This window comes from Pyrgilauda ruficollis, unplaced genomic scaffold (assembly GCF_017590135.1).
Source record: "Pyrgilauda ruficollis isolate IOZ18807 unplaced genomic scaffold, ASM1759013v1 scaffold122, whole genome shotgun sequence".
In the NCBI taxonomy this organism is placed as follows: Eukaryota; Metazoa; Chordata; class Aves; order Passeriformes; family Passeridae; genus Pyrgilauda; species Pyrgilauda ruficollis.
Window position 1 is genome coordinate 930,341 of NW_024510544.1, and position 23,183 is coordinate 953,523.

The 23,183-nt window shown below is 51.4% G+C and overlaps 1 protein-coding gene across 16 annotated transcripts in view; it reads left to right on the forward strand.

The window, feature by feature from the left end:
* USP31 (ubiquitin specific peptidase 31) overlaps positions 1-23,183 on the forward strand; it is a 32,768-nt gene that overhangs the window by 2,732 nt on the left and 6,853 nt on the right. For 13 of the 16 annotated variants that reach the window (XR_005957086.1, XR_005957085.1, XR_005957087.1 and 10 more), the window contains exons 2-16: positions 7,975-8,112; positions 8,599-8,687; positions 9,573-9,665; positions 10,751-10,886; positions 11,371-11,515; positions 12,278-12,461; positions 12,970-13,081; positions 13,287-13,381; positions 13,898-13,975; positions 14,165-14,294; positions 15,433-15,552; positions 15,699-15,924; positions 16,403-16,561; positions 17,518-17,670; positions 18,659-20,716. Coding sequence is in view for 3 of the 16 variants with exons in the window: in XM_041490398.1 (XP_041346332.1) it covers positions 7,975-8,112; positions 8,599-8,687; positions 9,573-9,665; positions 10,751-10,886; positions 11,371-11,515; positions 12,278-12,461; positions 12,970-13,081; positions 13,287-13,381; positions 13,898-13,975; positions 14,165-14,294; positions 15,433-15,552; positions 15,699-15,924; positions 16,403-16,561; positions 17,518-17,670; positions 18,659-20,196 (3,396 nt within the window). In the remaining 13 variants the exon portion in view is untranslated. The remainder of the gene's footprint in view (positions 1-7,974; positions 8,113-8,598; positions 8,688-9,572; positions 9,666-10,750; positions 10,887-11,370; positions 11,516-12,277; positions 12,462-12,969; positions 13,082-13,286; positions 13,382-13,897; positions 13,976-14,164; positions 14,295-15,432; positions 15,553-15,698; positions 15,925-16,402; positions 16,562-17,517; positions 17,671-18,658; positions 20,717-23,183) is intronic. The other 3 variants (XM_041490398.1, XM_041490399.1, XM_041490397.1) reach the window with 1 other exon arrangement.

The following is a 23,183-nucleotide window of genomic DNA, read 5'->3' on the forward strand; positions in this document are numbered from 1 at the left end:
TGTAGGCTGCTCTCTTGGAAGAGAGGGAATTATTTTCAAGGAAGCATGTCTTAGAGTCCTTGTGGACAGGGGCCTTTGAAGGAATTATTTTTGGAATGCTTTTTACCCTCAGCTGGTTTTCCTTGGTAGTGTCTTCTCTCTTTTTAAGTTGGTCTTCAGGAAATAACCCATGTCATGGGTCTCTGAATGATGTAGCTGCTGAAACTAAGGAAAACGCAGTTTGAACAACTGGCTTGTGATAAATGGTTCATCTTGTAGTTGCAGGTTGAGGGGAGAGCCTGGCAGAGAGCTTGTGCACAGAGAGGGGAGGTCAGGAGTGCTGACAGAGCAGGGGAAGGCAGGGGTGGGGAAGGCTGAGGTAGCAGGAAAAGGTCCCTGAGGACTGGACTGAGAGGTGGAAGCAGAAGGGTTTGGTTCCTGGGCTGGGAACAGAACGGGGGCACCATGGCAGGGCTGGTAGTTCCTGGGTGTCTCTGCTGAGGATGACTTTCCCGTTGGTCCTGTGCTCCTCTGCTGTTTGCTTGAACAATCCTTCCCTTCCGATTGCTCAGTGGGTTTTGTTTTCCTGCCCAAACAAAGCTGCTGCTTTCATAACAGGGGCTGATATTGCAGCTTGTGCTTCCTCTTTCCCCTTTGTGATGGTGTGACAATGGTGACAAACATCTATTGTATAGGCAGGGCTTTGGGGTTGTTTTTTTGCAGGGAGCTGTCCCGTCCTGCCTGCAAAGTTCCTGGGAGTGTCAGACAGGGGACAGAGTGCCCTTTGTATTGCAGCACTCGGAGGTGATGGTGGGGGTCGTCAGTGAGAAGGATTTTCATTTAAACTAATTGGGCTTGAAAAATTATGTTCTTATGCAAATCCTCTGCCTTCTGTGGAGTGTGGGTCTTGTGTGAATGGTGAGGCTCTTACTGTTTTGAGACTTTCTCTGGGGCTCTAAGGCAGTTGACCACTGAAGCATGCCAGTGTTTAACAAGACCCTTTGCACTCCAGGGCTGGCATTGCATTTCTCCTCCTACAAGAAGATGGCCTTGGCTGTGACCTGCAGCATGTTCAGCAAATACAGCACGGTCACCATAACTCTGTTGGGCTGGATTGTCAGAATTGGATCTGAACCCAGAACGAGTCCCTGCTGGTAGAGCAGGGATTATTGTGCCAGGTTAAAAGTGCTGCTTCCTTTTCTATTTATTTTTAAACTTAGTGTGAGATTTCCAGGTAGCTGTTTGAAACTCATTTCAAGGTGTTTTGGGAATGCATTTGGTGCAAATATCTCACTTTGGGACAAGCAATCTGCCAGCTGTGTTGGGCACTTCTTTGGGAGTTAATCACGAACTCCTGAGTTATGAAGGAGCTCCTGGAAGTGTTGCCATGGTCAGATCTCTGCCTCCTGTCGAAGGTGCAGTGAGAGCAGCTCTCAGCAGGGCTGCTGGGGCAGCGTGGCTGTCAGGAGCCTTTGGTCCTGCTCACAGAGCTGTCAGCCCCAGGCCCTTCTGCTCGCCAGAGCCCTTGTGCCTTGCTAATGGGGCCAGTGATGTGTCAAATGTGATCTCCTGGATTGTATTTAGTTGTCTTGCTCTCTGCCTAGAATAGGATCAGTTATTTTATTCTGGATAGGGTCAACTGCTTATTCCTAAAGTATTTCCACAGAGAGCAAAGTGTCCTCCCCCTGCGCAGAGGGATGGAAGGAAGGGACATGAAAGAATGAATGAATGAATGTGAGACCCTTCACCCTTCCCTTCTGGTTGCTTGGCTTTTGGTTCCTGGTGCTTCAGTTTCTGTGTTGCTCTAAAGAGGCTTTGAGTGGGTTAGGTAACATGGGATGTTGAAGTGCTTGTTGCAGTTCAGTCCAGGTGCTTCCAGTGGTGGCATCATACTGAGGAGATCTGTCCTAGGGCTGCTCTGGGAGTTGGAGTTGAAACACTTTCCTTGAAACAAAAAGCAAGTTACAAATTTTCTACATCATTTTTCTGATGGTTCTTGACATCAGGGAAATGCAGTTCACTGGGGTCACAGAGGTCTGGCAGTCTTGCCACTTACACCTTTTTTTTTTTTTTAATGTTCATTATCAATAAGATGCAAGTCCATTGCTGCATGTATGGTTTGTTTTGTTTTGCTTATTTTCTTACCTGTTTTTCCTTACAATTGCTTCACTCTCTTTCTACACACATACTTCCAAACCCCTTGGGAAGGGTTTCCTAGCAGATCTGGTTGCCTTAAGGCAGCTGTCTGACTTACCTGTGAAATCCAAATGCTTTCTGGGGATTTCTGTGTTACGCTTCAAACTTTGATCTGAGTGATGCAGCACAAGGCTGGGGAGCCGAGGCTGAGCAGCAGAGTCCAGGGGTCGGATGTGGCTGCTGAGGGGGTTCTGCTAGAGGGGGCAGCAGAACTGTGGTGTGGGTGCTCCTTTCCAGAGCAGAGGGTTGGGTGGGGCAGGAGAAGAGACCCCAGTATGGAACAGCTCTGCTGCTCCACTGCCAGGTGCCCATGGGGTTGGCAGGACCCTCTGTGAGGCTGGGGGGACAAATGTACATCATTGCCAAAATGTGTTTTCTGTCTTCTGAGCTTCCAGGTTTTTATTTCCGTGCTGCTTATGCAAAATGACACATGGTGAAAGTATGTGGTGCCTGGCAGCCCGTGGAAGCAGTGAGGGGGATGCATGTTCCCAGGCAGCTTAATTGGATCTGTGCTGCCCTGTGCTTTGTACGTGGCCACACTTCATTGGAGTGAACCCATTCTTCCTGCCATTTGAGCAAAGCACTGCTTAATGAACTTGTTAGCATATGGCTGTGTCACTGAAGTGAATGTTTGTTATAACATGAAAGGGGAGGCATCTCAGAATGGCAATGATGGGCGCCCCCATCCCAGATTCTGTGTCCAGCTTGGGACCTGAAGCAAAGCCTGGAGAGAGAGGAGAGGTGCAGTGTGCAGCTGGAGCACGAGCTCCTTGGGCTGCTGAGCCAGCCTTCCTGTCTGCCCTCTGTGCCAGCATTTACTGATAGTCCTCTACTGGGCTGCTTCACGTCTGTGGCATTCTTCTGCTCCTCAGTCCCTCATTCCTTTGAATACCAACAGTTGCTCTACTAGTGTAGCAGGAAAACAAGTTCTTGCTGAACAATTTGGGGTTTCTGCTCCTCGTAAGGGTGAATTCTTCCAGCAGGCAGCACTGACTCCTGGTGGTGCCTCTGGCAGCAAGAGCTGCACTGCTGGGAAGGGCCTGGAGAGGAGTGTGCCAGCTGGGGAGTGCAGCACCCACAGCCCACCCCTGTGTCCGTGCTCACTGGGCAGCCCTGGGTAGCACCATCTGCACAGACTTCACTCTCTCCTTATGCATTGAAGGAAGGTGCTTAACGAGGATTAACAGGCTTCAGCCTGGAAGGGTGAGAGTAGCTGCTGGCATGAGAGGTGCCAGGCAGGGGCTGCTGCTCTTGTCTGGGCTTGTTAAACGCGGTGGAGAATCCCTCTGGTGCTGCTGTGCTGCTCCCTGCAGTGCTCCTCATGGCTTTGCTTCCTGAAGTGTTCTCCTGAGGGCTGTGCTCATTGCCCCTGCACTGCCCAGGGCAGGACCGTGGGGACACACTGCCCATGGAGCTGCCGTGTCCCATGGGGTGCTGGTGCCCACTGGGCAAGGAGGAGTGTTTAGTCCTGCCCTGGCTGCTGTGACAGACCTCCTGTCATCAAAGCTCCCCCCGTGTCCCATGGGGTGCTGGTGCCTCTGGATGCCCACAGGGCAAGGAGGAGTGTTTAGTCCTGCCCTGGCTGCTGTGACAGACCTCCTGTCATCAAAGCTCCCTTTTCCCTGTTTGAAGCCTGTGCTAAGGCCAAGGCCACAGTGATCTCTTCTGCCCCTGACTGGAGGGGTCCCTGCCTGAGCCCCAGGGCCTGAGCCACGCTGCTGGCTGGATACTGGTCTCCCCAGAAAAGAACATCTCCAGAGAGGGGAAAGAGCTGTCTGTGTGTGAGCCCAGAGGGCAGTTCAGGTAAGCAGTGTCTGCTGTAGAACTTACTCAAACACAAAACTGTGCTTGTGGGCTTGAAAAAGAGAAATAACATGCTTGAGCATAACTAACTCTTCAACAGAAGATAAAGAATAGCCTTTCTCTCCTGCACATGTGTGTCATTGGGTCAGGTCTCTACTGAGCTGTCTTTATCTGTTCATGTGCAGAATCCTTCCACAGCTGCTTCCTAGCAGGGCCACACTGGAAAGTAGCAGACTGGCATTTTTCCTCTAGTTGTCTTTGTGAACTGGAACAATAATAGCAGCAAAGAAGAGGCCAGTAGTTCAGCTCTGTTTTGATCTATTTATTGCATCTATTTAGAGCAGTAGATGAATTATTATTAAACTTTCAGTGGCCTGGTAAAAATGATAATGTGTCTTTGCTGTAGATCTGCTTCACGGACAGGCAGGGGCTGATATGGTTGTAGGGTGCTTGCATTAGGGGTACATAAGTGGGACAGGAAATTGTGATTTCCTCCCTTATCTCTTTGGATGGAGCCACTTCATTCAGGGTGTCTGTGTACCACTGCCTGCACATCTGGTGGAATGGAGGATCCACCCACCTCTGCCAGGCTCACAAGGGCTGGGCTGAGGAAAGGGCTGGAGGTGCTGGGCATCGTGGAAGGTGTTGGGAGGCAGTGTCAGAGTCCATGCCCACTCCTGGTGCCTCATAGCTGAACCAGCTGCCCCAGAATTGTTCTGGAGTCATCCTTAACAGCCTGCGGTGCTGGATGGAAGCTGGTCAGATGTGCCAACTCTGCTTACAGGCGACCCAGATTAGGGGCAGAGGATTAATGGCTCCTGGGGGTTGGTAAATGTGGTGGTTTTCATGTGTTTTTAAAGCATTTTCTTCCTAACTCTCTATCTGAATCCAGTTACAGTTGCTGTTGTGTTACTGCAGGACCAGCAAAATTAGCTATTGTCTTAAGTGATGAGCAAAAGAGGGGTGAAGGTTTAGGGTTGTGGCAAGGGCAAGAAACCTTCTGCTGGGCTGGAAGGGCAGACTTGGAAAGTCAGTATGGAGAGGTGCTGGGTGGCCAGTGCTCAGTGATGAGTTCTTGCTCGTTTGTCTGCTTTGCCTGTCAGATGTTCAGGAGCTGTTCAGGAATGGCCAGTCTGGCTGCTGAGAGGCTGCAGACCCCATCCATAGCACAGGGTTGTGGGGACCCCCAGGGCTGTACAGCCCTGTCTGTAGCTGAGGGCTGTGGGCACAGGGAGCAGGGAGGGGAGCAGGGAGGTGTGGGGGCTCTGTTTGCTGCTGACCCCTCAGGCTGGGGTCTGCTCTACAGGAGTTCCTGCTGTTTGTCTCAGTTGTTAAATTGTCTGTTTGAGTCAGCACCTCTGTCTCTCTCAGATTTAATCATGTCCCTCAGCACTGACTGTTTGACTGTGTGTCCACTGTCCCCCCCACACCCTGTGTGTCTGGGGTTGCTGCCACAGCCCCTGGCAGGGGCTGGGAGGAGGGCACACGGCATCCCTGGAGCAGCAGCTGCAGGGGTTTCAGCAGTAAGGGACCCACTAGTAGCAGTGCTGGCAGGAGGTGTGAGTGGCACTGGGAACGTGCTGCTGGTGCTGGAGTGTTTGTTTAGCAGAGCCTCTTGTGAGGAAGTTGCATCTGATATTTTGTAGTGCTTCCTGAATCACTTCCAGCATCTTGTGATGTGTCTCCACAGCAGCTCTTTGTCCTTAGTCCACTCAGGCTGCAAGAGAGTTGAGAAAACCAGAGCAATTATCGTGGAGATGCTTCTGAGCTGAGCAGTGACACAGATACAGAGCAGGCACGTGACTGCTGTGCATCCCTGGGTTCGCTGTGCTTGGGGTTGGCACAGACTGGCTGCTCTCTGGGGACACTGCAGCACCAGGGACACACAGCAGCAGAAGCCAGGGAGGCTCTGGGCTGGAGTGATGTGCTCTGCCTCTGGGGAAGAGGCAATAACAAATACTAGCCTGGATTCCCAAAGTCCTTATGTTTCTGTACAGAACCCCTCCATGTGTCTTTTCCATTGAAATGCTGGATTTGCTTTCTCCCAGCAATGCCAGGAGCCTTTAATCATCAGCTGTGTCTGGACGGGCCCTTGAAGGGCAGTGACAGCGTGTGTTGGCTGAGCTGGCTGGGGCAAAGGACACCAGATGAGGCTGCTGGCTCTGGCTGCTGGGGGAGCATCAGGGCCTGCTCCTGTCACACCTGTTCATGTCTTGGCACAGCGGGGACACGGCTGGGGACACGGCTGGTGTCAGCACTTCCTGCCCTTGGCTCTCGGTGGTCAGCTCGCTGAGAAGAATGAGCCTGGCTTTGCTGTGACCTGCAGTGCTGCTGGAGTCCCCTCCCTCGGTGGGATAAGGGACATGATCCCTTGGTGCTGGGCTGGGAAGGATGGGCACAGCTGTTACAGCCCAGGTGTGTCACTGCGGGAGCATGTGATGCTTCTGGAGAGATGTAGTGAGGTGACCACTAGACTGGACTACAATCTCAGCCTCACGTGTTAGTGACTGACTTTCAGTTTGAAACTTGACACAGTAATTTAAGGGCTAAATTTAATTTTCGGTGTAGGTTTTTTTGAACCAAGTTAATGTTTGCAAAGCAAGTCTCCACATGTGTGCCATACGTTCTTCCCTGCATCACTGTCTGGGTGCATTCAGCTTGCCTTTCTGCTGAAGGAGGGCAAGAGGCATCAGGCTGGTACCTGAAGAGAGTTTTTTAGATCCATTTTATGGATTATATTTTATCCTTTTTTTTCTGCCACTGGATTTTGCATTGCTTAACAGGAGCTAGGAGCAGAGAATGCTGTTTGGTCTTCATTAATCTTCAAGTTCCCACAAACTGCTTCAAATTTCTCTGCCCCATTTGCAGCAGCATCCCAAGCTGAGGGTTACATTGGACACCAAGCAGAGGTGCTGGGGTCACACCGGTGTGGCACAGAGTGTTGGCTAGGTACCACTCCCATGGTTCAAGCTGTGTGCACATATTTTATGTGGGAGAGTGCTGGTCCCTGCACAGCAAGGGCAGTAAATCTACTGTCAGAAGTCCTGCACGTATGTAATGAGAGCAGATTATTTCTGTTTCCCATTATTTTGCAGCCTTGAGACAGTGGACAGATTATAGAGCATAGAGAGTATATGTTTATCAGTCCTTGCCTGCCTCTTTCATCACCACCCCCCTCCCTGGTGACCCCATTTTCAGAGGGATAAAGCGAGCAACCCAACCTCATTTCTCAAATCTGTTGCAAACTCTGATTAGAGGAGTGGAGGAGCTCAGGCACGAGGCACTTGTGCAGCCTGCTGGGCGCAGGCTCTGCAGCCTTCCCACCCATTCCTGCCCTGCAGGTGCTGTCTGGCCTCTGCTCGTGCCACTGTCCCTCTTGGGGACCCTGCTCAGTAAGTCAGAGTCCTGTTGAACAGTTCTTCTCTCTGCAGGTGTGCCGAGCATGTAGGTGCAGCACAGCATGGGATGGGTGCTGCTCCAGCTCTGGTTGCTCTGGGATGCCATGGTTCCTGGTGTCCAGGGAAAGCTGCACCTCCCTGGCTGGGATGGCAGTAGAAGACAGTGTTTAGGTTGAGCGAGTTATGCATAGTGGAGTCTTGATACCCAGTGGAAAAAATTCCACAGTGGCCTGTACTACTCCTGTGCTTGACAGGGTGCTGATGGGAAGTAATTTTGCTCTACCTGCATGATGATGATCAGACTGTAGAAGCATCTGTGATTTAGATGTCCTGATCTTGGCTGAGTCCTGGAACTGTAGACCTAGATTAGCATTGAACATCTGCATCAAGGTTTTGGGAAATGTGTGACCTCACCAGAGCCACAATGAGCAAGACAGAGTGTGTGGGCATTAGGAGACTAAATTGTTGTTTTGCTTCAGCTTGAACAAGCAGAAGATTTGGTGAGGGCAGCAGTGTCAGGTGCTGTGAGGCAGGGGTAGGTGTGCTGGGGTGGCCTGGGCTCTGCTCTGGCTGTTGCTGCACTGTCTCTCCTGTGCAGAACATCGTGTCCAAGAACGCGATGCAGTACCGCGGGAACGCCCAGCACGACGCCCAGGAGTTCCTGCTCTGGCTGCTCGACAGAGTCCACGAGGATTTGAACAACGTGGTGAACTCCGGTGGCATGCCTCCACTCAAGGTAAGGGATTCTGCTGCGGGACGCTGTGCGAGTCCAGCTTTGCACACAGGCTTTCCTTTTAAAGGAGAGTAGCTCTCCCCATTGGCTTCTGAACTTCATAGTTCAGATGGAACAAAAACCTGGGTTAAAATAATGTTTGTTTCTGCCCTGGGAACGTAACCAGCTGTTCCACTAATCCCTGGTGAGTGCTCCCTGAGGAATCCCTGAGTCGTGTTTGAGTGGCTCTGCGATAGCCAGGGGTGTTACCTGGGGCTGCCTGACCTCGTCAGGTGTGAGCCCCGTGCCCTTCCCAGGGCTGCCCTGCCCACCTCACCTTCCTGCATGCCCACCCTTGGAGCAGAGTGTGCTTGGTAGTTAAAAATGCTTGTGACATTTTCCCAGTGATTTTTGGCTAAGGAAGGCAACAGTTGACTGGGGTTCTGGAGCCACTTGCTTGGTGCACCCCCCGCACCTGGGTGTGTCTCAAGGGTTTGTTCTCTCTTTTAGCCGCCGCTGGAGGATGATGTGCTGCTGGAGGGCCCAGCCTTTCCCATCAGTAGCACGTTTGTGCAGGAACTCTTTCAAGCCCAGTACAGGTATGGTATTTTGTAAATTTGTTGAATGTGTGGGTGACCCCAGTACAATTCTAAACTGACACTGGCTCCCAGTGCAGTTGGGACTGGTGTCACTGTGTTAACAACTGTTTCTGAATTCCTGCTGAACTAAGACCTTGCTCTAGAGGAAAGAGAGAATTTCACTGCTTCAAAATTGGTATATTCTGTCTAAATCTGCAGTATGTACCACTACACCTGTTCCTGTGCATCCTGAGAGTGAGTCAGTGCTTCATGAGCAAAGGCTCAGGAAAGCCTCGTGCTGTGGGGCTCACCCTGACTGAGAGGGAAGAGCCCATGGCAGGATCTAGAGGGGGCTGGGAGTTAGGGATCCCCAGTGTGTGCAGAGTGCTTGTCATCTGGCACTTGGGAATTCTGAGCTGAAGTTATCACTGTCCCTTCAGGGCTTTCCCTTGAGTTTCCCTTCTTCCTGGGAAGAGAGCTTTCTAATTTCAGAGCTGTTGGAAGAGAACAGCTGAATCACCAGTGTTCCTTGATGGCTTGTGCCTGTACTGCTGTGAGAATTAAATTGCTGGGCTTCCTCCCCAGTATTTACCAACTCTTCCTTTGCAAAGGCGAAACCTCAAACCTGGTCTAAGACACAAAGCCATTGTAAGGTGCAGATTGGTTCTGAATGAGAATGGAATTCTGGAGAATGAGAGTGGACTCTTGTCTGGAGCTTTTCCTGTGTAAGGGCTGTGTGCCCCCCGTGCTGTCTGTGTCCCTGTCCTGTAACTTCACCTCTCTCCAAAGACAAAACCCTTCCAGGCTTTCCCGTTGGATCTGCCGTCGATGAATGTGGGATTTGGTGGTTTATCCATTCCCAGTGCAGTGAGTGTAACTGTGCCCTGTTGTCCATGTTTGTCCCAGGTCCTCCCTGACGTGCCCTCATTGCCAGAAGCAGAGCAACACCTTTGACCCTTTCCTGTGCATCTCGCTGCCGATCCCTCTGCCGCACACTCGGTACGGAGCTGTCCTGAGCCCTCGGCTCCTTCCTGCGTGTCGTGTTCCTGAATGTGCTACAGCAGCAAGACAATACCACCAGCATTTCCGATAAGTCACTAGAAAAGATAGATAGGACTGTTTTGCTTCGCAGGTAAAATGGAAAATGGAGACTTACGCTTGAAAGGCCTATCCTTCCTATAGAATTAATTTTGGGAGAAAAAGTCTTTTCTTCATATAACCAAAATATTTTATATTTTGATTTTATAGCATTTTAAAATTAAAAAAGGGAAAAGGCTGAAGCACTTTGTTTTTTGAGAGCAGCCTCACTGATCACTCCAATTTAAAAAATTGAAGTTAAAATCTTTCCTGCAAAATGTTTTGCTTTTTTGAAAGACAGCTGATGCAAGTAAAGAAAAAACTTCAGGAGAGGAAAAAAATTCAGATGAAACATTCAAAGTGAAGATAGAGATGCACAGCAAAACTACCTGTGGTATAACAAACTCCTTCACCTGGTGTTTGCATCCAGAAAACTTGTGTAGGTTCCAGGGCAGTGGAACAGGGTGATGACAGGGCAGATTAAACATCGCTGTCACATTTGCTCTGGAAATCCCTGCTTCACTGCTGGGTGGAGGCTGAGTGGGCTGTCCAGGGAAGGTGTCCCCTTGCTCTTCTCTCCCCAGCAGTGCTGCTGGCTGCTGTTGGAGGCAGGATTGAGGGCTGAGAGGCAGCCTGTTCCCAGCAGCAGCTCTCCAAGTACTTCAAGGTGCTGTCTTATACTGACTGTCCAAGCTTCCTTTCTGGATCCCTGCTGGAAAACTGTTTGCCTTCTCATAGACAGTTTTGGTTTTAGCTTTGTGGGCCTCTTTTGAGATGTTCTGCTTGTGGCAGCAAGTAACACCAGGCCATATAGTAGGAAAGGAGTCTGTAAATCAGACACCCATGTCGGGCTGCAGCTGAGCGTGGCTCCAGTGTGAGGTGGATGTGGACAGTGAGGAGGGCCCTGTACATGGTGGGCAGCTGGATGTGCCCAGTTGGGCTGAGGCTGCTCGGGCAGTGCCCAGAGGTGCTCAGCCCAGCCTAGCAGCGCTCCATGCTCTCCACAGGCCCCTCTATGTCACCGTGGTGTACCAGGGCAAGTGCTCGCACTGCATGCGCATCGGGGTGGCCGTGCCCATCTCCGGAACAGTGGCCAGGCTGAGGGAGGCTGTCTCCTCGGAAACCAAGATACCCACGGAGCAGGTAAGGGGCTGGGCTGCTCACCTGTGTGCCCTCCCTGCACTGGGAGGGAGAGGGGAGGCTTTTGTCCCTTGTTGGATATATAGCAAAGGAGGCAAGGCAGTGGTGGGAATCTGGATCCTGCTTTTCCCTGTGCACTGGCTCTTTGAATCCTGGTGATGTTGGAATAGCCCTCAGTGCAGTGTGCAGACCTGCCTGGCCCCATGGTGTGCATGCTGGCAGTGAGGCAACCACTGGGCACCTACGCTGATTTCCTCTGTAGGAAGAGCTTCAGGAAAGCTGTTGAATTCCACCAAAACCTCTCCATATGTTGTTTTTACCTCAGCTTCTTGTTTATGGCTGTCCTTTTCCCTGTTCCTTGCTCCTGGCTGATGACAGTGTGTCTTGAATGCCATCCCTTAGCAGGAAAATCCCAGCTGAGGGATGGGGCACTGAGCTGAGACTGTGGGAGGTTTGATGGGTTCTGGTTTGCTTCTGGTGCCTGCAGATCGTGCTGACAGAGATGTACTACGATGGGTTCCATCGCTCCTTCTGCGACACCGACGACTTGGACACCATCCACGAGAGCGACTGCATCTTTGCCTTTGAGACCCCAGAGATCTTCAGGCCTGAGGGCATCCTCAGTCAGAGAGGTGAGTCAATAACTCTCAATGCCCACCTCGGGTGACTACTGAGGGAGGTTTGTGTGGGAAAAGAGTGAGTCCCACGAGCTGTTGATGTTCTGGTGTATTGATTTCAGCTCTGACTTTGTCCAGGCTCATTCCGGAAGATTTAATAGTGTTGTCAGCTGGGAGGTTATCAAGCAGTGTTGTGCACTCCTTTCTGCCTCTTCTCAGGGCTGATGCTGCAGGCCAGGCTGGCTTAATGTGAAATCTCTTGTCAGGCTTAATTTAAAGGCCTGCTAGGGACCAGATGAAGCCACTGAAATTGCGTTATTTAAAATCAGATTGCTAGTGATGAATAAACAGTCTCAGGAATGAACAAACACTTTCTCTTTCCAAGCTCAAACTCCTCGGCCTCTGCATGTCCCCTCAGTGAAAGGTAATCATGGTATCCTGGGCAGATGGAGTGTAATCAAATGCAAATTTTGTTATTGAAAGTAGCAAGTTGGGTTCTTGGCATGTTAATGTTTCTTGTGGGCAGTAAAAGCTGGGAGTGCTTGTACAACCTGCTGTGAAAAATCAGATGGGGAGCACTTGCATATGATGTCCTTCTCTAAAGAAACAGTCACTGTGAAAGGAAGCTGCTCTTTGAAGCCTTTGTCCAAGTGATGAAAATGCTCCTGATTCCATACTGACCTGCTCCTCTCCAGCCCAAGAAGGGCTTCTTGAGGGGCCATCAGGCACTAAAGACAAATGACATCATGAAATGTTTCCTTTCTCCTAATTTTTCAGGAATACATGTGAACAATAACCTGAATAACTTGAAATGTGGCACTGAGCACTCCCGAACAATAGCTTACTCTCAAGGAACGGTGAAGTCTGGAAAACTGGAACAGTCCTGTCCCAAACTAGCAGCAAATGACAAGATTGTCTTGCTGGTGTGTAACAGAGCGTGCACTGGACAGCAGAGCAAAAGGTGACTGGCAGCAGCATGGCTGGAGTTACTCTTCTGGCTGCTTCCTAAACTGACCTGGATTTTACTTTCCTGTAGTAGAGGCTCCAGGTGAAGGAGCAGCAGCTTGCATCCCTAGCTCACTTCAGGTGCTAAAGAACATGTTGATCAAAAAGCATTAATGGGTGCAGCAAAATATTTCTAATTTTGGTGAACTTCAAGTATTGCATTACTGTAAAGAAATAAATGCAGCCCAGTTGAGAGGATGCACCACCTTTGTCTGGTTTGAGAGGAGCATGTTTGACCAGACCCTGTTATGGGTGGGAAATTTTAATTGGAGTGAAAATGGGGGGAGAGAGAGAAGTGAGAAACAACCATGGCAAAGGCATTTGTGTCAACTGGAGCCTGAGAAGTGCCTCAGCCTCTGAAGTTTCACAAAACTTCACATGAAGTTCTCCCATGTAGTTTGGGGTTCCGATTGCTGAACAGGATAATATTTTACTTGTTCCTCAAATGCTTCTCCTTCCCATAGGTTTGGCTTGCCCTTTGTGTTGCACTTGGAAAAAACAATTGCTTGGGATATTCTGCAGAAGGAAATACTGGAGAAGATGCAGTATTTCCTGCGGCCTGCAGCCTGCTTGCAGGTGAGACAAACGTGAGCTGTTGGATGCACAGGTTCCACTGCTGTGCCTCAGCCCTCTGTCAGCTCACTGGCACAGGCATATTTGAGACCTTGTACATTTGCTTTGTCATGTCAAACGTGTTCTAGGGTGAAGTCTTTGTCAGCCAGTGGCATGTGGGCAGGTTGGGTTGGAGCCACTGAGGTGGTCTCTGTTCTCTCTGCTGCAGGTTTGCCCCTTCAGCCTGCGAGTGGTCAGTGTTGTGGGCATAACATACTTGCTACCTCAGGAGGAGCGACCCCTCTGCCACCCAACAGTGGAAAGGTGAGCTGGCCTCGGCTGCTGGGTGCTTCCCAGGAGTGGAGAGAGGTGTGTTAACAGTGCAGAAATGAGCAGTCCTGGTGTGGATGTGTGGAATGCACTGCAGGGGCCTGAGGAGCAGGGAAATGAGGGAGATCCTTAGGAAGCTGTGTGAGAATACCTTGGTTGTGTGTCGTGCCATCTGGAATCTGTCCTCCCTGGAAATGGAGAGCAGAATGAAAATATTACTCTCACTATTTTTGGTTTTTTTCTTGTGCCTGTTATTCTTTGAAATGTTGGTAAATGCCTGTTCTGTAACAGGTGTATGTTGCCTTACAGAACTTGCATACTTGGGTGAAGGCATTTACCAGCTTTGCCAAGTGTTTTGCTGTGTGAATTCCTTTTACTCCTTTGCAAACCTCAGCTGTGGGAGTTTGAAGGAAGGGTGAAAGGCTTGTGGAGAGAAATTACATGGATGTAGAAGAGAATGTAGACTTTGGATTGAAAGATGGTCTGACTTACTTCTGCTCCTTCCTGCAGGGCATTGAAGTCATGCGGACAGGGGGGAACTGCTCATGTGAAATTAGTGGTAGAATGGGACAAAGAAACTAAAGATTAGTAAGTATGAAGTAAAAACCCTTAAAGTGTGTTCACTCACAATTGCTGCTTGCAGCTTGCTTGTGTGAACTGTGCATCCTTCAGCAAACATGAGACCACTCAAACTGCACCTGTGCCCAGCCCCTGTCTGCAGGGACAGCCTGGGGAGCAAGGGGATGTGCTGGTAAATGTGGTGTCTCCCTGATGCAGCTTGTTTGTGAATACAGAAGAGGAATATATTCCAGACTCTGAAAGCGTCCGCCAGCAGAGAGAGCTTCATCATCAACCTCAGATCTGCACTTTATCTCAGTGTTTCCAACTGTACACCAAAGAGGAACAGGTAGATACAGACTGTGTACTCTGCCTTGTGTACATGCCACAGGAGCTCCCTCATCCAGGCAGCTCTGTTCTGCAAACATTGATTCCTTGTGACAGGAGAATAGATTTGTAACACAAGATTAGTTATCTGTGCTGCTAAGGGAGCTCCTCTGCAGTGAGAAGGTTGTGGGAGGTCCTGCTGCTGGGTTCTTTGCTGCCCAAACGTTGATACAAGAACTTAGTCCTCTCTTTGGCAATTTCCTTCTGTGAAATATTGTGGATGTTATAAAGGGTTAGGACAATGTGCTTCATGGGTTCAGTTCTGCAGGAATGGGCTGCTCCCCTGCTCTGTGAGGCTGAAGAGACAGGAGTGATGGTGTGCCCCAGGCAGGCTGGAGAGGGCTCTGGCCTGGCCCTTGCCTGGCACGTGGAAGCATGGAAGCCATCTGAATTCCTCTCTGATCTGCTGCTCGAAGGGCTCGTCTGGAGGTGGTCTTTGGACCCAGGACTGAGCTGTAATAATTTGGGAGCCTCTCTTGTTGGTTCTTTCTGAGGTGGAGGAAGAGTTGTTTGAGCTTAAATCTCTGTGGCTTCTGAGTTCTCTGAGCACTGGGCTGTGGAGGGAGGCTTGGGGGACAGGGAGAGTCTTCAGTGTGTTGGGGCTGCAGAGGAAGAAGAGGGTTCCCAGAGAGCAGTGAGGTGTTAAAGGGGCATCCAAAGTACACCTTTCTTCTTTCTGCTCTGATTTTTTTTCTGCTTTTTTATCCCTGCTTTTTTTTCTACTGCTGATTTTCTTGTGAGAATATTTTTCAGGCTGCCAAGTCTGCCTGGTTTTTGCCTTGGTTTTTCCTTTTCCTTCTTCTCCACTTCCAAGGCTCTGGCATTTATAAGGTGCAAAAAGTTCCTCTGCACAGCAGCACTGGCTGAATTCTGCCTTGCAGCATAAAGTGCCTCCTGAATGAGGCACACAGATCTCTGCTTGTCACTTTGAAAAGCATCATTGGGAGCCCTGCATTTCCAGTGAGCTTGATAAATGCTGGAGGGAGATGAGGCAGAGGGGTCAGTGTCTGCACTGGGCTTGGGGCAGCAGGGAACAGTGGTGTGGTGCAGGCTGCCTTGGACTTTGAACACCAATACCCACTCCTGCCTGTTCCTTGTAGCTTGCCCCAGATGATGCATGGCGATGCCCACACTGCAAGCAGCTGCAGCAGGGCAGCATCACACTGAGCCTCTGGACCTTACCTGACGTTCTCATCATACATCTCAAAAGGTTTAGGCAGGTAAGGATGCCTGTAGTGTTGCTGGAGGACTGCTGAGTGATGTGAGTAGATCCCTTCTTTAGAAGCAGCCGTTCTGCCCTGTGTGTTCCTCACCTGGGTTTTCCCAGGCCTTGGCCTCTGCAGCTCATGCTCTTCCCTGTACACAGGAAGGAGACCGAAGGATGAAACTTCAGAACATGGTTAAATTTCCCTTGAGTGGCTTGGACATGACTCCTCACGTTGTGAAACGCAGCCAGAGCAGCTGGAGCTTGCCATCACACTGGTCACCTTGGAGGAAACCTTATGGCCTCGGCAGAGATCCTGAGGACTACATCTATGACCTGTATGCTGTCTGCAACCACCACGGCACCATGCAAGGCGGGCATTATACAGGCAAGTGTCCTGCTGTGCTGTCTGTGCTGGAGCCTTTCACAAAGATGCTGGTTATATTTCTGTGTGGAGTCAGAAAGGGAGTCACTGATGGAAGCAGTGTCACAGGTTACAGAGGGTGAAGTGAATGGAGCCACCCCAAATGATGTTCTGTTCTGAGTGGTAATGGTGGACAAAGGAAGTCCTGAAATGTAAGCTGTTCATTGTGTTCTGGCAGCCTCAGGCTTCCATCTTGCCAGTCAGACTGGAAGATGATGCAAGAATCCATTTGTTCCTGACAAGTCCTGAAATGTAAGCTGTTCATTGTGTTCTGGCAGCCTCAGGCTTCCATCTTGCCAGTCAGACTGGAAGATGATGCAAGAATCCATTTGTTCCTCCCATTGTCAGAGTCCATCAGAGCAGATAAGGTTATGTTAAATGTCATACAACAAACCTGAGAGCAGTAGGAGTGAGAGTCTTACAGTAATGTGTTATTTCTTAGCATATTGCAAGAATTCTGTTGATGGCCAGTGGTACTGCTTCGATGACAGTGAAGTTCAGCAACTTTCTGAAAGTGAAGTCTGCAAGCAGACCGCTTATATCTTGTTCTACCAGCGACGCACAGCGATCCCCTCGTGGTCTGCCAACAGCTCGGTGGCAGGTAAGCCCTGCTGGCCCTGTCCAGGGGTGGCTCTGACTTGTCTTTCTTGGGTAGTTCGTCCTTCTGGAGAATTTTCCACGCAGCTCTGCTTAAACCCCTATTCTTGTGTCCCAGATCTCAGCGAGGATCTCTGAGACTGTGGCTGTGTGTCAGAGGCCATGGGAACTTTCAGCTCTTCTGCTAAGGCAGTTTTGGCAGGGAGATGGGGGAGCCCTGTGCCCCACAGGTGACTGCTCAGAGCTGCCCTTGTGCAGGACATCAAGATGTGGCTCGCTCCTTCCCTGTGGCAGCACTCTCAGTCCCCAGGAGGTGCCCACAGTGCATGTGTTGGTGGAATCCAGGCTGAGCTGTGGGCAGGTGCAGGCTTGCTGACCTGCCCCTGGAAAAAAAGGATTTTTGTGGCCTTCGGGTGGCAGATGAAATGCCGCCAGTGCCTGCATGCTGCTATTCACAGCGCACTGGGACAAGTGCAGTTCTGGCCATAAATGCCCCATAAGAGCCAAGCCCCACTCCCGTGGCAGTGTCTGGGTGCTGGGGCGGCGAGGGCAGCTCCGGGCTGGGCTGTGGGCAGGGCAGGGCAGCTCCGGGCTGGGTGTGAGCAGGGCAGGGCAGGGCAGCAGCCCCGGGCTGGGTGTGAGCAGGGCAGCAGAGCAGGGCAGGGCAGGGCAGCAGCCCCGGGCAGGGCAGGGCAGCAGTCCCGGGCTGGGTGTGAGCAGGGCAGGGCAGCAGCCCCGGGCAGGGCAGCAGCCCCGGGCTGGGTGTGAGCAAGGCAGGGCAGGGCAGCAGCCCGGGCTGGGTGTGAGCAGGGCAGGGCAGGGCAGCAGCCCTGGCAGGGCTGTGAGCAGGGCAGGGCAGCAGTCCCGGGCAGGGCAGCAGCCCCGGGCTGGGTGTGAGCAGTCCCGGGCAGGGCAGCAGCCCCGGGGGGCTGTGCCGCTGCTGACACGCGCTCCCCGCAGGCTCCACCAGCTCGTCGCTGTGCGAGCACTGGGTCAGCCGGCTCCCGGGCAGCAAGCAGCCCAGCGTCGCCTCGGCCGCCTCCTCGCGCCGCACCTCGCTCGCCTCGCTCTCCGAGTCCGTGGAGCTGACCGGGGAACGCAGCGAAGATGACGGTGTGTATCTCCGCTTGTCTTTCTGTTGCGAGGTGCTCACTAAAACAGCTGCAGCGTCTGTGGTTGCAAGGGACAGTTAGTCCAGGAGCTGAGAGAGGCAAGAGCTGGCTCAGAGGGAGCACAGGTGGGCTTCTGTCTCATGTGAAAGGTTGGAGGAGAGCCGGCAGGAACCTGAAGGAGCCTTTCAAAGAAAGCAAATGCCATCAACAAAACCTCTCAGTCAGGAACTTCTCGTGCTGGTGTTCTCTCTGGGTCTCGCTGCATCACCTTCGCAGGGTGGCTGACACAGTCCTGACAGATTTAGCACAGGCACTGATTACCTGCTGCTGTGCTTATGGATGGTCCCACGGAGGGAGGGAGATGAAAATTTACTTATCTATGCAAGTTACTGTTCAGTTCCTGGCTTTGCCTGGTTCCTCCACACATTGTCTTGTAACTTCTGAAAATGCAGAGCTTCATGGGTCAGTCAGAGCATTTGGAAGCTGGTGTGGGGCTGTCCCTGCAGCAGTGCTGTGACAGCTGTCACGTCTGGCCATGGAAGTCACACTTCTAAAATACTTACATTTTGTGTTTCTAAATACAATTACATCACTTGACCTAGAGGTAGGAATCCTCCTTTGCCTTTCACAGAATGCCCTGGGAAATATTCTTTAATACAGAATCATAATCCTAGCTGGTGATCTTGCCAGTTTCAGGGACTTTTGAGGTGCAAACCTTGTGTTTGATCTGCAGCTCAGGGATGTGAGAAGAATCTGGGTTATCAGTTAGAGGCTTCAGAAAGCTGCTCCTGGGTGACCTCTAGCAAGTAACAGTTCTTGGATTCCTCATTCAGCTTTCGTGCAAGAAGCTGTGCCTGCAGCCTGCGTGGAGAGACACATAGTGTGGTGTGGGTGGGCTGCTTGGCTCTCGTGGGGGAATGTGGATGGGTGGGGTGAGCCAGCTGCAGCCTTGGCTTTCCCACTGAGACTGTCACTTGCTTTCTCTGCAGGAGGATTTTCAACTCGACCATTTGTAAGGAGTGTCCAGCGTCAGAGCTTGTCATCCAGATCCTCTGTCACCAGCCCTCTGGCAGTGAGTGAAAATGGTGTCAGGCCCTCGTGGTCACTCTCTGCAAAGCTGCAGTTCCGCTCCAACTCCCCGTCGCGCTTCTCTGGAGACTCCCCAGTACATACCTCTGCTTCCACTCTGGAGAAGATTGGGGAAGCTGCTGACGATAAAGTTTCCACCTCGTGCTTTGGCAGCCTGAGGAATCTCTCTAGCAGCTACTTGGAGCCCTGTGACAGCAGCCGGCGGGAGCACAGGACAGCTCGCAGAGCCCCTTTGGCTGTCATGGAAGGGGCGTTCAGGGAAGAGTCCGTTGTAAGGACATCTAGCTCAGACCTTTCAGATGGGTATGGTAAAAGCTCTGTGCAGCCAGACAGGAATCACCCTGCTCTGGACCCCTTTGATAACAACAATCAAATTGCCTTTGTTGACCAGAGTGACTCTGTGGACAGCTCCCCAGTGAAGGAGGTGAAAGCCCCAGCTGGGACGGGGCTGCCTGCAGAGAAGGCACATGACACCCCTAAGAAGGGTCACAGCTCCAAAGGAGCTTCTGAGCCAGACAAAAGTTTGAGGAAGGGAAGGACAGTCTTAGCTACCCAAGAGACCAAAGTCTCTCACTCTTCTCCTCCACTGAAGAGTTCTCAGAAAGCTTCCCGGTCTAGAAGTAAGACAGACTCCTCTAGGGTCAGCGGGCGACACGGGTCTCCTGCTCCCACGCAGGCTAGGAAGGACCACAGCACAAAGCCCCTGGAGGCATCTGTCCCTTCAGCTCCACAGAAGCAGAAGTCAGGTTCTCCATCCTCCACGGCTGCCAAGAAAACCCCGTCAGGCTCATTGACTAAGGGCTCTTCCTCCGGGAAGAGCCGGACTGCCGAGCGCAGCCTCAGCAGGGAGGGCTCCAAGGTCAGTCTGGGGTCGGATAAAGCGAGCGTTACCAGCAGCTCCAGGACCAGCTCCCCACGGATCAGCCACTCCAGGAGTGACAGCAGGGCGGTGGACAGCAAGCACGTGCGCAGCTCCTCCATGGCCAACCTGCGCTCCCCGAACGTCGCGGCGCGTTCTGGCCTGAAGAGGGACAGCAAGTCGGAAGAGAAGGGTTTGTCTTTCTTTAAATCAGCCTTAAGGCAGAAGGAGACACGGAGGTCGGCAGACCTGGGGAAGACAACAATGCTTTCAAAAAAGGCAGGGAGTGTCAGTTCCAAGTCGGGCAGTAAAAATGTGCTGGAGGACAAACCGGAGAAAGGTGGTGTCCCACCAGCCTCTCAAACCAATGCCAACATTGCTACAAAAGAAAAACTTGTCTCAAAAGATGCCACATCTAACAAACATTCTCTGCTATCCAGTCGCAAGTCCAAGTCTTCCCAGCTAGATCCCGGAGTCCAGTCTCCTCCTTCCAGTGGCAAGCAGTCTGCTGACAAGCCGCTGAAAAAAATACCTTCCAGCATGCAGGTGTCTGTACGGCCTTCTCTGGAACCTCAGTGAAATGCTGCAATCCAGGTGTCTTTTCTTCTGCTGAGAAGCTAATTTATTCTGAGCTCTTGTTTTTTGTTCATGTGCCTAATGTATGTTTTGAGGAGAAGTTAACTGCAAGTTGTTAAAGCGCCTTTGATTCTGCCATCAAACCAAATAGCCACAGGCAGCCAGCACTGGTGCAAGTAGCCTAGCTGGAGTCGTTGTTGAACATGAATGCAGCTGTCCCATAGCACTTGTACAGGAGTCTCTGTCGAAAGTGCAACAACTTTCTTCAGATTTGAGGGTTGGGACCTGACCCCCCGTTGTACTGACACTGGTGTGCTTTGTAGAGCTGTGAACTGATATTCCTTTGGTCCTGTTCTGAGTGGGCTGTGTCCACACTGGTGTATGGCCTTGTTCTGAGCTGTGGAGGATGCGAAGGAAACTGGAGAGACTGTCGCTTCTTTCTGCTCTCAACTCCCTGTCCCTGCTCCCCTCCATTTCCAAGCTTTCTAAAGGGCAATATTTCAACACTAATGTTGTTTCTCAGGTATATACTCAGCCAGTATAGGAGGGACTAGCATTAGTGACGGACAGAAAGGTACCTGTGTGTCTCTGTGCCCGTCTGTGTAATAGATTCCGTTTTTGCATTCCAGCAGCAGGAAGTTTGAAATGTAACCTGCAGTTTTTGTTGCTGTGTCTGTGAAGAGTTTTGCTTTGTCCATACCTAAGGCAACCTCTAGCCTGTCCTGTTTCACTACTTTCTTCTGAAATGCTCTACTAAACAACAGAAGAAATCCCTGGGCAGCAGCTGCTGGCCAGCTCGTCCTGTGGAGGCAGTGCCATGGGAGAGTTACATCCACACACCTGGATGGCCATGATGCTGTCAGGATGCCCCTGTTCAAACTCCTGGGAAGCATTTCCTAGTGTGCTCAGACCCTTATCCTAGTGGTGTAATTAAGCCTCCGTTATCTCTAGGGGTGTTGTTTAGATCAAGTGTCATCCTGCCCTCCCTGAGCATGCTTTGACAGGCCCCTTTGTGTGGGTTGGAGGGGCAGTTTTCCTGTTCCCCAGAGTGCTGTACATTCTTCCCTCTGGCATGCTCATCCCCTCCCCGTGGGTCTGGCTGCCACATGTCCCTCAGTGGAAGGTTCCCCTTCTTGTTTGGATGACAGCCTCCATCAGGGTCAAAACACTACATCTACTGATGTCTTTGTTTACATGCCCTTCTTACAGGGGAGATTCCTCAAGTTCTGTAAGGTTCCTCTTAAGGTGGATTTCTTAAGTCCTTTTACATGTATGTGGTGTAATTATTTTTTTTTAATTCCATGAGTTTTTATTGATGTGCTGCATATCCTCTATGTCCACAGCCTGTGTAGGTTGTGACAAGCTGGGCAATGTGCTGGGCACGCTCTCAGCTGAGCGAGGTCTGTGCCTGTCCAGTCCAGTGGCAGAGCTTGGGGCCAGGGACATGTGTGGCCTGTCCCATCAGCATAACAAACTGGCCTCTGCCACCTCCCTTGCTGAGGTCCTGCTTGCCCTGCAGGCAGCCTTGTCCCCAGGACGCCTTGCTGCTCAGTTTTCTGCTCGCCACACACCTGCAGCAAGCTTGGGAGGGAAGGGTTGGGGGTAGCTGGCTCCTGGTGTGTGTGGGGCTCAGCTGGGAGCGCATTGAGCTGGGTCAGTGTGTGGGGATGAGCCCACCTGCCGTGCAGGTGCATGCCCACCTGCCTGCAACCCTTGCAGTGTCCTGGTGACGTCCTGCTGCATCCCCTTCACATGCTCCAGCAGTGCCACAGCCTGCAGGTGTAGTGCCCTGACTGTTCCCCCCCGACATGACCGACCCCTCAATGCATTCCTTCGCCCAGGCATTGTGTCAGTCTCATTTATTGCAGCAACAAGAAGCAAAGATTGCATTGCTTGCTTCTAAAATGTACGACTTGGATTATTCTTGGATTATTTTCTGTTATATCCAGCAGAGCAGATAAGACTTGCTTCACATTGCAGTACTTAAATTACTCCCTGAAATGTTGATGTTGAAGTATTTGTTTAAGGTTTTATCTGTATTAAGGTCTTACACTGTCTTGGCTCTTCTCTTGTAACAACTCTTCTAGCAAGAATGTAATTCCAGTGGCTTACGCTGACTCGGTTTGGGATCTTCTAATAGACAGAACTACTTTCTGTGCATTTTGCCATGGACGTTTGTGAAAGGTTATTTTTATCAAATGACTTTTTTTTTCATGTCACCGTTCCCTGAAGGAGTTTAAACTGGAAGCTGGTGTGTGGGTTTTGAGGTGGTTTTGCTCCTGTGCTGCATGCGTGACTGAAGGGAATTTGAAGCCATGTCCAAACCCACGTTTTAGCTGAACGCCAGTTCAGTGTTTGTATCTGTAGCAAGACAGTGGTCCTTGGAGCTCTCATTTGGGTAGGAGGGAGATGGAGGTCCTGGTATTCCAGCAGCTGATAATAGTAATTGAACCTCTGCAATCCCATGAGATGCTAATCTCACTCTCTTTCTGCACGTTCTCCATAATTCCTGATGCTGTTGCTGCCAGCTCCAGCGCTGTCTGCTCTCTCCATGCAGCCAGGCTGGATTTCTGTCCCTCTGGAGCGGCAGCTCTGTGCCCGGGCTCCGTGCCTGCAGAGGAGTGTGAGTGGGCAGCAGGGGCTGCCCTGACAGGCCCCTCGTCTCTGAGCAGTGGGCTGCTGCTCCTCCCTGCTGGCTTTCTGCTCACCAGGGCTTGGCTTGGGGTGTCCTCAGGCAAAGTGGTTTGACTCACCAGGGCACACCGGAGTTCCTGTGGGACGTGAGCCACGCTGGGCCGAGCGTGGAAGCGTGTGTGTGAGCCTGTGGGGACACACAGACACCCTGCTCATGTCTGTAGCAGGCCCTGGGAGCAGCACTCCTGTCACTGCACACCCCTGCTTGTCAGTGGCACACAGCTTCAGCATAAACGAGCTTCCTTGCCCAGGAGAGGGTTGCAGGGTGTGGGTCTGGGAAACACCGTTCGCTGGGA